The 18,112-nt window shown below is 40.7% G+C and overlaps 1 protein-coding gene across 1 annotated transcript in view; it reads left to right on the top strand.

The window, feature by feature from the left end:
• Positions 1-10,116: 10,116 nt before the first annotated feature.
• The window catches only part of LOC133563262 (DNA-binding protein RFX7), a 38,092-nt gene continuing 30,096 nt past the window's right edge, over positions 10,117-18,112 (top strand). Inside the window, exon 1 of the mRNA XM_061917290.1 lies at positions 10,117-10,519. Coding sequence (XP_061773274.1) covers positions 10,389-10,519 — 131 coding nt within the window. The 5' untranslated portion in view covers positions 10,117-10,388. The remainder of the gene's footprint in view (positions 10,520-18,112) is intronic.

Here is an 18,112-nt window from a genome sequence, read left to right as displayed (position 1 = left end):
GCTGCTCCTTCAGAGCTTCACACTGCCAAGAATGCCCCAAACAAGGTCCATTCACACCCTCAACCAAACAAACAACCACTTCGCTCGTCAACTTTGGATCAAGGCAAAATTTACCTCAAGCATTTCAATCATTTCAAGGCAACACAATACCAGGTGAATTCCACACTGTATTACAGAAGCAAAATGAAATGATGGCACTCCTGGTTCAAGCACAAACCTCCGAATTACTTCCACACAGACAAATTCCGTTTTTTGAAGGTGACCCATTGCAGTTTCAGGCTTTCATTAAAGCTTTTGAATACTGTATAGAGGCAAAAACCAATGATCGTGGTGACTGCTTATACTATCTGGAACAGTTTACCAAAGGACAGCCCAGAGAGTTGGTGCGCAGTTGCCTCTATATGCCTACAGAGAGAGGCTATGCTACAGCAAAACGCCTACTAAGGGAACACTTTGGAAATCCTTCAAAAAAACCAGCAGCCTACCTGGACAAAATTAGGGTATGGCCAAACATCAAGTCTGAGGATGTAAAAAATCTCCAAGCTTTTGCACTGTACTTGCGAGAATGCTCCAATGCCATGGATGAGCTGCAGTAATTGGACGATCTCAACATGCCAGCTAGCATGAAGATGCTCATACAAAAGCTTCCATACAAATTAAAGGACCAATGGAGAGGAAAAGCAGCCGACATTGTTGACCAACAAGAGCGACGTGCTTGTTTCACAGACATTGTTAAATTTATTGAACAGCAGGTCAGAATTGCTTCAGATCCTTTCTTTGGCGACATTCAGAACATCCCTCAAAATAAAACAATAACCAAACCCAAGCCTATACATCAAAGCAAATCACAGTTCAGAAAGAACGGTTTCGCAACTCATGTGACAGTTGCCACTGGACCTAAACCGGCTCCACACCTCAATAAATTTGTGAACACCTCCAAGACTAACTCTATTTCCTGTCTTTACTGTAAAAGTGAACATGCATTGGAGCACTGTCTGATACTGGAAAATAAGGCACACAGGGAAAAGCTTGACTTTTTAAAGGAAAAAGGCCTGTGTTTTGGTTGCCTGTGCACAGGGCACCTGAGCAAGAGTTTCGACAGGCGCATCACTTGCTCTTACTGCAACAAAACTCATCCCAAAGTGCTACATATTGACAGGAGGCATCTGGAAAGTGGAGAAAATAGCCAACTTCCAAAGGTACAAGCAGATATTTGCACAACATCATCTACTTGTGGCCATACAGGGGCTGGCAAATATGGAATTTTACCTATCCTGCCCGTTCAAGTGAAGTACTCAAACGGCAGCAAGATAGTCCAGACATATGCTTTCCTAGATCCAGGAAGCCCAGGGACCTTCTGTTCTGAACAATTGGTGAACAGGCTGAACACAGAAGGCCGAAAAACAAAAATCCACTTGCGTACCATGGGGCACAGTAAGGTGGTCCCGAGCAGCATTGTAAATGGTCTGGAAATCTCTGAGCTTACTTGTAGTAAGTTTTTTGAGCTTCCTGATATCTTCACTCAAAGGCAGATGCCCGTGTACACAAACAATCTGATTAGTGAGGCAGAACTTGTTAAGTGGCCTTACCTCCAAGGCATCAAAATTCCTCGGATAACTGCCGACGTGGACCTGTTAACTGGTACCAACGCCTCCAAGTTAATAGAACCACGGGAGGTGATTAACAGCCACGAAGATGGACCTTATGCTGTCAGAACCCTATTGGGGTGGCTAATTAATGGGCCATTACAAGGCAATGACACACATAATGGGAGCCCCACAGTTACTGTTAAACGCACAATTGTTAACAGTTTGGAGGAACTGCTTATGAACCAGTACATGCATGATTTCAATGAGCAGGGTTCCAAAGATCAAGAGGATATGTCAAAAAAGGAAAGAAGCCCAAGATAGAGAAGCCCAGCAGGAAGACATCAAAAAGAAAACGGAGCGCAGAAGACAGTGACGATGAAAGAAAAGTCAGTCGAATGCGAACAATACGCAGGCAGTCTCCAAGGCTGTGTCAAAACAGCGGGAAATCCTTCTGGGTGACGGAGGCCGTGAGGATGAAGAGCAGGATGACCCAGAGGAAGCTTACCTGGATCCTGATGAGTCTGGCAGTGATGAAGACTTCATGGTGGAAGATGACGAAGACAGCGACTATGGCAAGTCTAAAAAGAGAAGAGTTCCCCGAAAGAGGAGGAAGAAAACGATCCCAAGAGTCCTTTGGGAGAAGAAGAGGAGGAAACTGAGAAGAAGAAAAGCTCTCCTACCCCCAAGGTGACGAAGTAAGCTGATGGCAAGGAGTAGGAAAAGAAGACAGCTACAGTCTACATGTACTGTTGGTAATAGATCACCAGTATTGGATGTGCATGAGGAAATGCAGGCTGTGAATGTGAAGGCATGGAGTAAAATAACTGCGTTATTGCAAAAAGGGAACAGAAAACCCTAAGAGTGTTTGTTTTAGTATTATGGCTCTATTTTTGTTTTATTTATTTCAAATTGAATTGCTCTGTTCATCACACCAGTAGCAATTAGGGGCTGGTGTGTTAGAGCCAAATACACTTTCTGTCTGTCAAATTGATGACGTCACTAAAGGGGTTGGCTCCAAGGCCAAGTGCCTGTCTATTTAGGGAGGAGTCGGGATCTTGCTCAGGTGTTGCTGAGTAGAGGCGCAACAGTTTTTGACTGTGCCAGGCTGGTATTTATTTGCTCCCGTGTATTTTCTGTTTTTGTACAAAGTGTGTTATATAAATGTGACCTTATGAAATTAGATATTTTTGTTAAACATGGACACTATTTTGGACATCAATTATTAGCCGGCTGCACACGTCTGAACTAGCTTCATTTATATTCGGCAACCAGTAGCAGTAATAGTATAGGACTTTACCGCTACATTTAATTTACTTGTTTTGTATCATAGGGACCTTTACTTTAATATTTTGCCCTCTCGTGTAGGTGAGCATAAACATTACACCAAAAATAATAAATGTGCTGTTGAATAAGTATTTACAGTACTTATTGCGCTTGTTTATGCTGGACTGTGCCAGTGCAATTAATTGTTAAAGACAATATTGCATCATTGTAGATGCATGCTGCTATAGGAGAGTGAGAGTCAAGCAGACATGAAACCAAAAACCTTCCTAAGTAACCCGCTGCAGTGCCATCATGTTGCCTCGTTTTGCCATCATGCAGTTCATTCATCCATGAGCAATCATCAAAACAAATGTCTTACCTCAGCCTCTTTAGGCCGTGAGATCCTGCACACACACTGAAAACACACCAGGGTGAATGTGCAAAAGCCAGCAAGAGTTAGAACGTTCATGCATGTGTTTATATATTGTTCATTCTGAACTTGCAACATAGTGCTGTCATGCATTATATTATGTTCCATGCAGGGAGCGGTGAACTAACATTACTCTCTTCCATCAACAGATGGCACTATAAAATAAGTCATGATGAAGGAATGCATTTAGGGCTGACCTGGTGACATCATGGTGGGTAATATTTTCATGAGGCCCTTTAAACAGTGACTAGAATTGTGATTGCACTAAATCAAAATATAATTTTGCAAATGTGCAAAGAGATTGTGTGCGAATTATCCAGTTATATTCAGCTTTACCAGGTAATGTGCACTTATTTTTTTCCAAAATAAAAGTATGTTCTTAGGTTGTGAGTGAGTTACATGTTCAACATAACATAAACAGATTTCAGAATTTCATCCTGCCTGTTTACCAGTTTGTCTTACTATCTGATCAAAAGCTTTCCTTACAATAGCGCCTCCATCACCTAACAGCGGAATTACACTCAACAAACAATGTCAGGTGGAAGAAAACGAAATAGGCCATTTCCGGTCAAGAGTTTCAAAATAAGAGCTCATGTAGAACATTTGCCAGTTTGTATGTTAGTATGTTTCAAACCATTTACACTTAAAACTAAATGTTGCTACCTTGACTTGTGTTTGACAACTGAAGTGTGTTGCTGTAAATCCAATGATTAGTACTGATTAGGGCACACCACTCGAGTGGTCCCTTACCACTCCGCGCTTCAAATTTTCCTGCTTCACTCTGTCGTGTTTTTTTCAAAATATATTTATTTTTAAATCCATTTAATAATTATTACAACTGGTTAGATAATTATATAATCTATTTTCAGACACTCAAAGTGCTTTACAATAACAGCCATTATTCATACACGATGCCCTGGAGTAGACGGAAACGTGGATATGATGGTTTTAATATGATGGTTCTTCGCTGTTTTGCGTTTGACTACAGCCTATTCTTATTGAAATATATGTATATTTGGGCAAAAAATAGATTTGGCCTAAATGAAGCATTTTCCAGCATCAAAACGGCTAAATGGACTTAAAATAGCATATCTAAAGTACAATACAGTATTGCTCAGCAGATTACCCTTACTGAACTAGATGCAGTATTTTTCAAACTGCGTGTGTGTGTGCGCGCGTGTGTGAATCTATGTTACTGTACAGAATGTCTCATACGTAGTAATACAGTACGGAATACAATATTTATAATGTTCTATTATTATGTATTGTTATGTCTACTATGTTAAATTACCAAGGGTTGTCACACTCACACTAAGTGTGGTGAAATTAACCTCTGCATTTGACCCATCCCCTTGTTCCACCCCATGGGAGATGAAGGGAGCAGTGAGCAGCAGTGGTGGCCGCACTTGGGAATCATTTTGGTGATTTAACCCTCAATTCCAACCCTTGGTGCCGAGTGCCAAGCAGGTTGGGTAAAGGCTGCGATGGGGTGGCGACTTGTCCAGGGTGTCATCTGCCCATGTGCAGCTTAGATAGGCTCCAGCACCCCCCCGCTACCCCAAAAGGGACAAGCGGTAGAAAATGTATTGATGAATGGATGTTGGGTAAAGGGACTCTTAAGGTGCACTCTATGAAAACAAAAAAATATCTGTAATCCCAAAAAATAATTTTCAACTAACATGATTTGCAAAAACAGTAGATTTAAAACCTAAAAAACATTTCTAATCAAAAACATTTTTCTTTGAAAATATATACAGTAGTTTTATCATTTTGAATCCAGTTTTCTTTATTTTTGCTTGCATGTTTGTTTTTTGCTTGCATTAACAACTTTCTCTCCATATTTGGAAAAAAAATAAAATAAAGGAATTTCTAAAAACAAATTATTTTACACACAATAATTGAGGCTATACATTAACATGATGGACGTTGACTTGTGCAGTGTTTTTAAACCACTGTGCACAGTCTGGTGTATCTGATGATGTAATTTCACTTATTTGGGTTAAAAATATTATTTGCAAACTAGTAATTATAATCCGCAATTGTGCCGTTGTTGAGTGTCGGTGCTGTCTCGAGCTTGGCAGAGTAACCATGTTATACTCGGCGAGAGCGGGAGGGCAGTGTGCAGGTGAAAAGGTATCTAATGCATAAATCAACAAAAGGTGAGTGTCGCTAAGAAAAGGTATTGAAGCTAAGGGAAGGCTATGCAAAATGAAACTAAAACTGAACTGGCTGCAAAGTAAACCAAAACAGAATGCTGGACGACAGCAAAGACTTACAGTGTGTGGAGCAGACGGCGTCCACAAAGTACATCTGAACATGACATGACAATCAACAATGTCCACACAAAGAAGGGCAGCGACAAGTTATATAATTTTGATTGCTAAAACTAAGCAGGTGCGGGGAATAGCGCTTAAGGAAGACATGAAACTGCTACAGGAAAATACCTACAAAACAGGAAAAGTCACCAAAATAGCAGCGGAAGACAAGAACTAAAACACTACACAGAGGAAAACAGCAAACAACTCCAAATAAGTCACGATTGTCATGATCCATGGCCCCGATCATGTTTTTGTTATTTTTTGTTAGTATAGGACTCCCTTAGTTCCTGTTGTTGTGCACCCTTGACTTTGTTTTGTTACGTTGGCTACTTATTATTTTCACCTGCCTCTGATTGGTGTTCGGGATGCTCATGTGTTCCCCGAGCAGTAATCAGAGGCATTATTTAAGCCTGCCTTTGCCAGTCAGTCGGCCTGGCTTCTTTGTTTGCTTATGCTACAGTTACATGAGTATTCCTTGTCTTTTTGCCTATGCTAAGTGTTAGCGTTTGCTTCGAGTGCAATCGGCACAGTTTTCCTATGGCTTGTTTTCAGTTTTAGGTACTTGTTTGACTTCTACAAATAAATCATGTTCCTACCTGCACGTCCTGTCCGGAGTGGTCCATTTGCATCCCCGGGCAACGAATCTCGCAGCAAGCTGCGACCCCCCTGCACGTGACAACGGTGTGATGTGACAGGTTGTGACAGTACTTGGAGACAAGGGCTATAGTGATGCATGCTTGTTTATGGTTTGAATTCATATCCAACAGTTGTGAGAACGACAATTATTGTCACTCCTCAGTGGCCTAGTGCAGTGTTTTTCAACCACTGTGCCGCGGCACACTAATGTGCCGTGAGATACAGTCTGGTGTGCTGTGGGAGATTATCTAGTTTCACCTATTTGGGTTAAAAATATAGTTTGCAAAGCAGTAATTATAGTCTGCAAATGATGTGTTGTTGTTGAGGGTCGGTGTTATCTAGAGCGGGAGGCTGTGTGCAAGTAAAAATGTGTCTAATGCTTAAACCAAAAATAAACAGAAGGTGAGTGCAGCTAAGAAAAGGCATTGAAGCTTAGGGAAGGCTATGCAGAACAAAACAAAAACTGAAGTGGCTACAAAGTAAACAAAAACAGAATGCTGGACGACAGCAAATACGTACTTTGGAGCAAAGACGGCGTCCACAATGTACATCTGTACATGACATGACAACCAACAATGTCCCCACAAAGAAGGATAAAAACAACTGAAATATTCTTGATTGCTAAAACAAAGTAGAAATATTGCTCAAAGGAAGACATGAAACTGCTACAGGAATATACCAAAAAAAGAGAAAATGCCACCAAAATAGGCGTGCAAGACAAGAAGTAAAACACTACACACAGGAAAAGAGCAAAAAAGTGAAAATAAGTCAGGGTGTGATGAGACAGGTGGTGACAGTACACCTACTTTGAGAAAAGACCTGTAGTGATGCATGCCTGCTTATGCTTTAAAGTCATATCCGACAATTGCGACAACGACTATTTACTGTCAACTGAGTTTATTTTTTAAATTACTTCTGCTGGTGGTGTGCCTCTGCATTTTTTCAATGCAAAAAATGTGCCTTGGCTCAAAAAAGGTTGAAAACGCTGGCCTAGTTGTTAGATTGTCCCTGTGATCGGTAAGTCGTGAGTTCAAACCCTGGCTGAGTCAAACAAAAGACTATAAAAATGGGTTTGATTTCAGATTTGTGAGGATCCCGAATAGACAAATACTGTACCAACAGCTAAGAAAAGTTGGTGTTGCACTATAGGACACCTCTGCAAACGCCAATCACATTAATAACCATGTTGTCACATAAATTCATCCATCAAAACTGCATGTTATCATTTTAAACTGTCAGTGGCCTTGTGGTAAGAGTGTCCGCCCTGAGAACAGTAGGTCATGACTTCAAACCCTGGCCGAGTCATACCAAAGACTACAAAAATGGGACCTATTAAAGGCCTACTGAAACCCACTACTACCGACCACGCAATCCGATATATATATCAATGATGAAATATTGACATTGAAACACATGCCAATACGGCCTTTTTAGTTTACTAAATTGCAATTTTAAATTTCCCGCGAGTTTCTTGTTGAAAACGTCACGGAATCATGACTCGTACGCGTGACGTCACGGACTGTAAGGAAATATTAGCGCTGCACCAAACACGGCTAAAAGTCGACTCTGTTAATGGCGTAATTACACAGTATTTTGGACATTTGTGTTGCTGAATCTTTTGCAATTTGTTCATTTAATAATGGAGACTATAAAGAACGATGCTGTTGGTGGAAAGCGGTGGATTGCAGCTGTCTTTGGCACCGAGACACAGCCGGTGTTTCTTTGTTTGTTGTGAAGCGGAGCAGTCAAGCGAACATGTTTTCTCTATGTCAACCAGCATGTTTTGGGATGAGGTAATTGTGATATATATCTTACCGGAGACATCAATGGATTATTCGTCGTTCTGCAGCAGCTGTCATGTCTAAAAAGGCAGCTGTGAGCTTGGCTCCTCGGCTTCTCTCTGAGACACTGCATGTTCACTGCAGCCATCCGACCTCGAGGTATGTCTTTACAATCTTTAAAATATCACTAAAACACTATTAAAACAATAAGCAGATAAAGGATCTTCCAGAATTATCCTAGTAAATGTGTCTAAAAACATCTGAATGCAATGCAATCGCCTTTTTTTTTTTTAACTTTATTTATTTATTTATTTATAGTCCTTCGCTATCAATGTCCTCAGCCACGAATCTTTCATCGTTGCTCAAATTAATGGGGAAATTGTTGTTTTCTCGGTCCGAATAACTCTTTTTGTTGGAGGCTCCCATTATAAACAATGTTAGGATGTGAGGAGTCCTCAGACGGGTGACGTCATCGTCTGCGACTTTCGGTACAGGCAAGGCTTTTTTATTAGCGACCAAAAGTTGCTAACTTTATCGTCGATGTTCTCTACTAAATCCTTTCATCAAAAATATGGCAATATCTCGAAATTATCAAGTATGACACATAGAATGGACCTGCATCAAGTGTTGGAATTGGGAGTTAAATCACCAAAAATTATTCCCGGGCGCGGCCACCGCTGCTGCTCACTGCTCCCCTCACCTCCCAGGGGGTGAGGGTGTTGGGTCAAATGCAGAGGATAATTTCACCACACTTAGTGTGTGTGTGACAATCACTGCTACTTTAACTTTAATATCAGATGCTGAGTTTAAATTTTTTGCGTTTCCTGCTGGCGGTGTGCCCCCGGATTTCTTCAATGAAAAAAATGTGCCTTGGCTCGAAAAAAGTTGAAAAACACTGAACTCGAGAAGATGCCGTTTTAGATGGTTAGCAAACAATTAGCTCGCATGCCAGCTACATACACGTTGCCTTTAAAGGCCTACTGAAATGAGATTTTCTTATTTAAACGGGGATAGCAGGTCCATTCTATGTGTCATGCTTGATCATTTTGCGATATTGCCATATTTTTGCTGAAAGGATTTAGTAGAGAACATCCACGATAAAGTTTGCAACTTTTGGTCGCTAACAGAAAATCCCTGCCTCTACCGGAAGTCGCAGACGATGACGCCACATGTTGATGGCTCCTCACATCCTCACATTGTTTTTAATGGGAGCCTCCAACAAAAAGTGCTATTCGGACCGAGGAAAACGACAATTTCCCCATTAATTTGAGCGAGGATGAAAGATTTGTGTTTGAGGATAGCGATAGCGATGGACTAGAAAAAAAAAGGCGATTGCATTGGTACGGATTCAGATGTTTTTAGACACATTTACTAGGATAATTCTGGGAAATCCCTTATTGTTCTATTGTGTTGCTAGTGTTTTAGTGAGTTTGACAGTACCTGATAGTCGGACGGGTGTGTCCACGGCCCGGGTGTCTTGACGTGCAGTGTCTCAGGGAAGTCGACGGCAGCTTTATGGGCGGCACAAGCTCAGCTGATCTTCAGTAAGAAGCGACTTTTTACCACAATTTTCTCACCGAAACCTGCTGGTTGACATTCGGTCGGGATCCATGTTGGCTGTGATCCATAGTAAAGTTTCACCTCCGTGAATTTTAAACAAGGAATCACCGTGTGTTTGTGTGGCTAAAGGCCAAAGCTTCCCAACTCCATCTTTCTACTTTGACTTCTCCAATATTAATTGAAAAAATTGCAAAAGATTCAGCAACACAGATGTCCAAAATACTGTGTAATTATGCGGTTAATGCAGACGACTTTTAGCTGTGTGTGTGTGCAGCGCTCATATTTCCTAACAGCCCGTGACGTCAAGCGTACACGTCATCATTACGTGACGTTTTCAAGAAGAAACTCCCGGGAAATTAAAATTGCAATTTAGTAAACTAAAAAGGCCGTATTGGCATGTGTTGCAATGTTAATATTTCATCATTGATGAATAAACTATCAGACTGCGTGGTGGGTAGTAGTGGGTTTCAGTAGGCCTTTAAAATCGTTTTATTTTGAAAGTTGTTTCCGGTGCTTCTTTTGCCTTCTGTGTGTAACCTGACGCGAGAGCTCGTCCTCGGCTGCCGCTGGCTGCTGCAGGCGTGCAATAGGTGGCGGAGGGAGCTCTGCGAAATGCCTGGTGCATGGCCGCCCTTCTTCTTTTCTTCTTCTTTTGCCTTCCTCATCCCCGACTCACAGCCCCGTGTTTGTAGTCGCCATGTTCCGCGGCGGGCCGTCCTAGCTGCCCGAGCCGCCCCAGCAGCGGTCGCGGCGCTGCGCTGTGCCGGGGATGCGGCCTGCTTGTTAAAGCTCCCCCACCACAACCCCTCCAATGATGGCTGATGATCAACAACAAGCTGACCACAAGCCTGCCTCGGGACTCGGGTCTCTTCCAGCGCTGGTGCCGGGACTCCAGGGGCCTGAAGCTAACGCCTTGCAGTTAAAAATCAAAAATTCAATTTGGTAAGAATGGAAGCGAAGCACGCGAAGCTGCATTTTTTTTTTTTTTTTTTTTTTGCTAGCTCCGTCATTAGCGCATCCACTTAGCCGTGGACGAGCAGCACAAAGCGGCTGCGAATACATTTCATGGACACACTAATGCGAGAGAAGCGTTGCTGCCTGGTGGATGTTATTCGCATGTAAATACTACATTAGCATCGCCTTCTTGGTAGGAGTTGTAACTTGAATCATTAGCATGAAGCCACGGGAGGCCATGTTAGCGATGACAGTCCACCCGTGGGGCTGATGACAGGTGTCATAGTAACATCTGAATCCACACATCATGTATTACCTATACTGCATTACTACTAGTGCATACTACTAGTCTAGTACATAGTAGAAATTGTTTTTGTTGTGTTATAGCTGCACAGCCCTGCTTGTAACACAATGCATATGCATTTCTATAAAGCAAATTTGCACCACAAATACTGTATGTTCCTTTTTGCCCTGCACAATTTTAATGTGCATCCTAACATACGAGTGACCGGCCACAACATTAGGTACATCTCCATGATCAATACATTTGTAATTAAGATAATAATATGCAGTTCTGATGGATGCAGGTATGTCCAAAGCTGTAATCACTGAGTTCCTTATTTGTGTGTATTCTTTTGTTGTGGGGCAGACTGGCTCGTACATGCACATACGTGCTCCTCAACTGTTGCCATTTCTAATAACAAGCAGTGTATAGGTCTAATTTATACCTGTCAGTACCATGCAGTCTACTAGTGTAGTACATAGTAGTACTTGTTTTTGTCGTTTGTGCAAAGCCCTGCTTGTAACACAATGCAAATACATTTCTATAAAGCAAATTTGCACCACAAGTACTGTATGTTCCTTTTTGCCCTGCACAATTTTAATGTGCATCCTAACATACGACTTACCGACCACAACATTAGGTACATCTCCATGATCAATACATTTGTAATTAAGATAATAATATGCAGTTCTGATGGATTTTTGTATGTCCAAAGCTGTAATCACTAAGTTCCTTATTTTTGTGTGTTATTTTGTTGTGGGGCAGACTGGCTCGTACATGCACATGTGTGCTCCTCCACTGTTGCCATTTCTAATTACAAGCAGCGTATAGGTCTGACCTGTACCTGTCAGTACCATGCAGTCTACTAGTGTAGCACATAATAGTACTTGTTTTTTGTGTTATAGCTGCACAGCTCTGCTTGTGACACAATGCATATGCATTTTTATGAAGCAAATTTGCACCACAAATACTGTATGTTCCTTTTTGCCCTGCACAATTTTAATGTGCAGCCTAACATACAACTGACCGACCACAACATTAGGTACATCTCCATGATCAATACATGTGTAATTAAGATAATAATATGCAGTTCTGATGGATTTTTGTATGTCCAAAGCTGCAATCACTAAGTTCCTTTTTGTTGTGGGGCGGACTGGTTTGTACATGCAAATGTGTGCTCCTCCACTGTTGCCATTTCTAATTACAAGCAGCGTATAGGTCTGACTTGTACCTGTCAGTACCATGCAGTCCACTAGTGTAGCACATAGTAGTACTTATTTTTTTGTGTTATAGCTGCACAGCCCTGCTAGTGACACAATGCATATGCATTTTTATAAAGCAAATTTGCACCACAAATACTGTATGTTCCTTTTTGCCCTGCACAATTTTAATGTGCATCTTAACATACGAGTGACCGACCACAACATTAGGTACATCTCCATGATCAATACATTTGTAATTAAGATAATAATATGCAGTTCTGATGGATGCAGGTATGTCCAAAGCTGTAATCACTGAGTTCCTTATTTGTGTGTATTCTTTTTGTTGTGGGGCAGACTGGCTCGTACATGCACATACGTGCTCCTCAACTGTTGCCATTTCTAATAACAAGCAGTGTATAGGTCTAATTTATACCTGTCAGTACCATGCAATATACTAGTGTAATACATAGTAGTACTTGTTTTTGTCATTTGTGCAAAGCCCTGCTTGTAACACAATGCAAATACATTTCTATAAAGCAAATTTGCACCACAAGTACTGTATGTTCCTTTTTGCCCTGCGCAATTTTAATGTGCATCCTAACATACGACTTACTGACCACAACATTAGGTACATCTCCATGATCAATACATTTGTAATTAAGATAATAATATGCAGTTCTGATGGATTTTTGTATGTCCAAAGCTGTAATCACTAAGTTCCTTATTTTTGTGTGTTATTTTTTTGTGGGGCAGACTGGCTCGTACATGCACATGTGTGCTCCTCCACTGTTGCCATTTCTAATTACAAGCAGCGTATAGGTCTGACTTGTACCTGTCAGTACCATGCAGTCTACTAGTGTAGCACATAGTACTACTAGTTTTTTGTGTGTTATAGCTGCACAGCTCTGCTTGTGACACAATGCATATGCATTTTTATAAAGCAAATTTGCACCACAAATACTGTATGTTCCTTTTTGCCCTGCACAATTTTAATGTGCAGCCTAACATACGACTGACCGACCACAACATTAGGTACATCTCCATGATCAATACATGTGTAATTAAGATAATAATATGCAGTTCTGATGGATTTTTGTATGTCCAAAGCTGCAATCACTAAGTTCCTTTTTGTTGTGGGGCAGACTGGCTTGTACATGCACATGTGTGCTCCTCCACTGTTGCCATTTCTAATTACAAGCAGCGTATAGGTCTGACTTGTACCTGTCAGTACCATGCAGTCCACTAGTGTAGCACATAGTAGTACTTATTTTTTTGTGTTGTAGCTGCACAGCCCTGCTTGTGACACAATGCATATGCATTTTTATAAAGCAAATTTGCACCACAAATACTGTATGTTCCTTTTTGCCCTGCACAATTTTAATGTGCAGCCTAACATACGACTGACCGACCACAACATTAGGTACATCTCCATGATCAATACATGTGTAATTAAGATAATAATATGCAGTTCTGATGGATTTTTGTATGTCCAAAGCTGCAATCACTAAGTTCCTTTTTGTTGTGGGGCAGACTGGCTTGTACATGCACATGTGTGCTCCTCCACTGTTGCCATTTCTAATTACAAGCAGCGTATAGGTCTGACTTGTACCTGTCAGTACCATGCAGTCCACTAGTGTAGCACATAGTAGTACTTATTTTTTTGTGTTATAGCTGCACAGCCCTGCTTGTGACACAATGCATATGCATTTTTATAAAGCAAATTTGCACCACAAATACTGTATGTTCATTTTTGCCCTGCACAATTTTGATGCGCATCCTAACATACGAGTGACCGACCACAACATTAGGTACATCTCCATGATCAATACATTTGTAATTAAGATAATAATATGCAGTTCTGATGGATGCAGGTATGACCAAAGCTGAAATCATTGAGTTCCTTATTTTTGTGTATTCTTTTGTTGTGGGGCAGACTGGCTCGTACATGCACATACGTGCTCCTCAACTGTTGCCATTTCTAATAACAAGCAGTTTATAGGTCTAATTTATACCTGTCGGTATCATGCAGTCTACTAGTGTAATACATAGTAGTACTTGTTTTTGTCGTTTGTGCAAAGCCCTGCTTGTAACACAATGCAAATACATGTCTATAAAGCAAATTTGCACCACAAATACTGTATATTCCTTTTTTGCCCTGCACAATTTTAATGTGAATCCTGACATACGACTGACCATCCACAACATTAGGTTCACCTCCATGATCAATACATCTGTAATTAAGATAGTAATATGCGGTTTTGATGGATGCATGTATGTGTAATTACTAAGTTCCTATTTTTTCTCTATTCCTTTGTTGTGGGACAGACTGGCTCATACGTGCGCGTGCGCGCTTCTCCACTGTTGCCATTTCTCCTAGTGGTTAGTGTCCGCCCTGAGATCGGTAGGTTGTGAGTTCAAACCCCGGTCGAGTCATACCAAAGACTGTAAAAATGGGACCCATTACCTCCCTGCTTGGCACTTAGCATCAAGTGTTGGAATTGTGGGTTAAATCACCAAAAGTTATTCCCGGGCGCGGCCACCGCTGCTACCCACTGCTCCTCTTACCTCCCAGGGGGTTATCAAGGGTGATTGGTCAAATGCAGAGAATAGTTTTGCCACACCTAGTGTGTGTGTGACAATCATTGGTACTTTAAATTTAATAACAAGCAGCGTATAGGTCTAATTTATACCTGTCAGTACCATGCAGTCTACTAGTGTAGTACATAGTAGTGCATCCTAACATATAAGTGACCGACCACATAAGGTACACCTGCACCATCAATACATCTGTAATTAAGTTGATAATATGCAGTTTTGATGTATGTCCAAAGCTGTAATCACTAAGTTCCTTATTTTTCTCTATTCTTTTGTTGTGGGGCAGACTGACTCGAACATGCACTTGTGTACTCCTCCACTGTTGCCATTTCTAATAACAAACAGCGTATAGGTCTAACTTATACCTGTGAGTACCATGCAGTCTACTAGTGTAGTACATAGTAGTCCCTGTTTTTGTTGTTTGTGCACAGCCTTGCTTGTTTTATAAAGCAAATTTGCACCACAAATACTGTATGTTCCTTTTTTGTGCATCCCAACATACGAGTGACCGACCACATTAAGTGCACCTGCACGATCAGTACATCTGTAATTAAAATGATAATATGCTATTTTGATGGATGTATTTATGTAACAACATGGTTTAATTAAAGTACCAATGATTTTCACACACACATGAGTTGTGGTGAATTTAACCTCTGCGTTTGACCCATCCCCTTGTACACCCTCTGGGAGATGAGGGGAGCAGTGAGCAGCAGCAGTGGCCGCGCCCGGGAATAATTTTTGGGGATTTAACCCAGGGGCGTCACTAGACCTAATACTGTACTGGGGCACACCTGGAGCACAAATACTTCATGTGAGCAGTATTTATTGCAGTAATCATCTGCAAATTTAACATCTACAAAAGTAAATCCAAAAATAAAGCACCCCTACATCTCTTGGTTCTTTTATATTATTTAATTTCCATTTATGGCAATGTGGCTAATCCTATTTCAGATACACAAAACTATAAGATATACACAAAACAATAACGCCACAGTAGTAGAATAAATGAACAACTGTTGTGTATCTGTTCAGGGAATCATTTTCTGAGAAGTAAACTGTAACGTCTCGTTTTCATTTTTGCAAGTGGTCAATCACTCTGGACAGACATGGAAATATTACAGTAACTGTTATACAGTTGACCAGTGGTTCCCAACTGCTGGGTCGTGACATAAAAGTGGATTGTGTGTCATTTTCAGTGAGTCGCAGTCAGATGTGTGCATGAAAAAAAAAAAAGTTTAGGGAGAAAAAAATCAAATTGTGGCAACAAAACCAGATATTTTTAGCCATTTTTCTAGTGACTATTAGTGAGTATTTTAGCAAAAGGCAAACCGACTAACACGTTGGAGGAGGACTCAGGACAGACATAGAAATATATTTTTTAAAAATCTAAATGGGGCAATAAAACCAGATATTTTCAGCCATCTTTCTGAAAACAAATACAGAAATGTTACTATTTTTTCTGGAAACAAAACCAGATGCTTTAGCTGTAGCCATTTTTCTGGTGACAAAACAAGATTATTTTAGTCAAAGTCACACCGATTAACAAGACAAGTCTACTGTGTTATTTTTCTGTGAAATAAACCTGATTTAAAAATTGGGCTCACGATTTGATGATATGGAAAAAAAAAATTCTTCCTGAAGATAAACCATTTGAGAAGCATTTAACTCACACATTCTTACTCCAAATCATCATTGATGCAGAACCAGCAGACAATAACCAACATTATGTTTCATGTTCATTGGAAATTCCCCCGACAGCTCGTACAGCAAATGAATATGTTTGTCTTTATACAAGGAATAACGTTAGCTAACTTAGCATCAACTTAAGACAATGATGTTGCCTAGCTAGCTAGGACTTCACTTACATCTCTCAGTCCTTGCTTCTTCTCTGCTGCGGGCGAATAACTTTCTTAAATCCATCTAGGAGTTACAGTTTGAGTCAAATCGAAATCAAAATAATGTAATTAACAAATTGTTGTTGGCTTACGTTACCTACCTCAGCAGTGATTCGCATCCTCTCCCTCCCTCTCTCTCAACGGATCCACACGTGAATAAATTACCATATTAATTAGCCATGTGCTCATTGGTGGAGTGAATACAGTAGCAATCAATTACGATACTAATTAGTATGTGCGCTGTTGTCTATGTTATGTAGACTTAAAACTCTGAAGCGTTTTTTTTTTATTGGTGAAATTTTTAGTGGGGCACTGCAGATCAACAGTGGGGCACGTGCCCCAGTGAAATATGTCTGGCGACGCCCCTGATTTAACCCCCAATTCCAACCCGTGATGCTGAGTGCCAAGCAGGGATGTAATGGGTCCCATTTTATAGTCTTTGGTATGAGGGGGTTTGAACTAATGACCTACCGATCTCAGGAGGGACACTAACCACAAGGCCACCGAGCAGTTTAAGATGATAATATGCAGTTTTGATGGATGTATTTATGTGACAACATGGTTATTAGTGTGACTGACGTTTGTAGTGTTAAAGATGTCCTATGGTGCAACACCAACTTTTCTTAGCTGTTGGTACTGTTTTTGTCTATTCGGGAAACCCTCAAAAATCCCACAAATTTGAAATCAAACCGTGGCGGCATGGCCGAGATGTTCATAAAACAATTGTGCCTTCTTACAAATAAACCGTTTGGAATGTGAGACTATAATGACATATTTTGCCTCATTTACAACAGCGGACAGCTCCATATATTACCTTTGCTCCTGATGGGTCGTGGTTAGGGCCTTGCATGGCAGCTCCCGCCATCACTGTGTGAATATGTGTGTGAATGGGTGAATATGGAAATAGTGTCAAAGTGCTTTGAGTACCTTGAAGGTAGAAAAGCGCTATACAAGTATAATCCATATGTGGTAGAGATTTATCTGAAAAGCTTTGCGCGAGTCCGCCAAATTTTTTCAGATGTAGTTCCTTATTTTTCTCTGTTCTTTTGTTGTGGGGCAGACTGGCTCGTACATGCACATAGGAGCTCCTCCACTGTTGCCATTTCTAATAACAAGCTGTTTATAGTTCTAACTTTTACCCGTCAGTACACTCCACATCCATCCGTCCATTTTCTACCGCTATAAGCACTTAAAACTACAACATGGATGACGGGATGGAAACGCAGTTGAAGGGGGCTTGCCTTGTTATTAATGTGATTGATGTGATTGATGTTTGCAATGTTAAAGGTGCAAAAACTACTTTTTTTAGCTGTTGATACTGTTTTTGTCTATTTGGGATCTTCATAAATCCCACAAATTTGAAATCAAACCATGGAGGCATGGCAGAGATTAAACAATCGTGCCTTCTTCCAAACTTGCTCCAAACAAGCCGTTTTGAATTTGAGACTATAGTGACGTATTTTGCATTAATTACAACAGCAGATAGCTCCATATATGGTAAAGTGTTGTCTCGATACCAATATTCTGGTACCGGTACCTGTACCAAAATTATTTAGATACCTTTCAGTTTTTTTTAAATAAAGGGCACCACAAAACATTGCAT

This window comes from Nerophis ophidion, linkage group LG12 (genome assembly GCF_033978795.1).
Source record: "Nerophis ophidion isolate RoL-2023_Sa linkage group LG12, RoL_Noph_v1.0, whole genome shotgun sequence".
Classification (NCBI taxonomy): domain Eukaryota; kingdom Metazoa; phylum Chordata; class Actinopteri; order Syngnathiformes; family Syngnathidae; genus Nerophis; species Nerophis ophidion.
The sequence above is the reverse complement of the archived record's forward strand: the minus strand, read 5'-3'. Positions and strand labels throughout refer to the sequence as shown.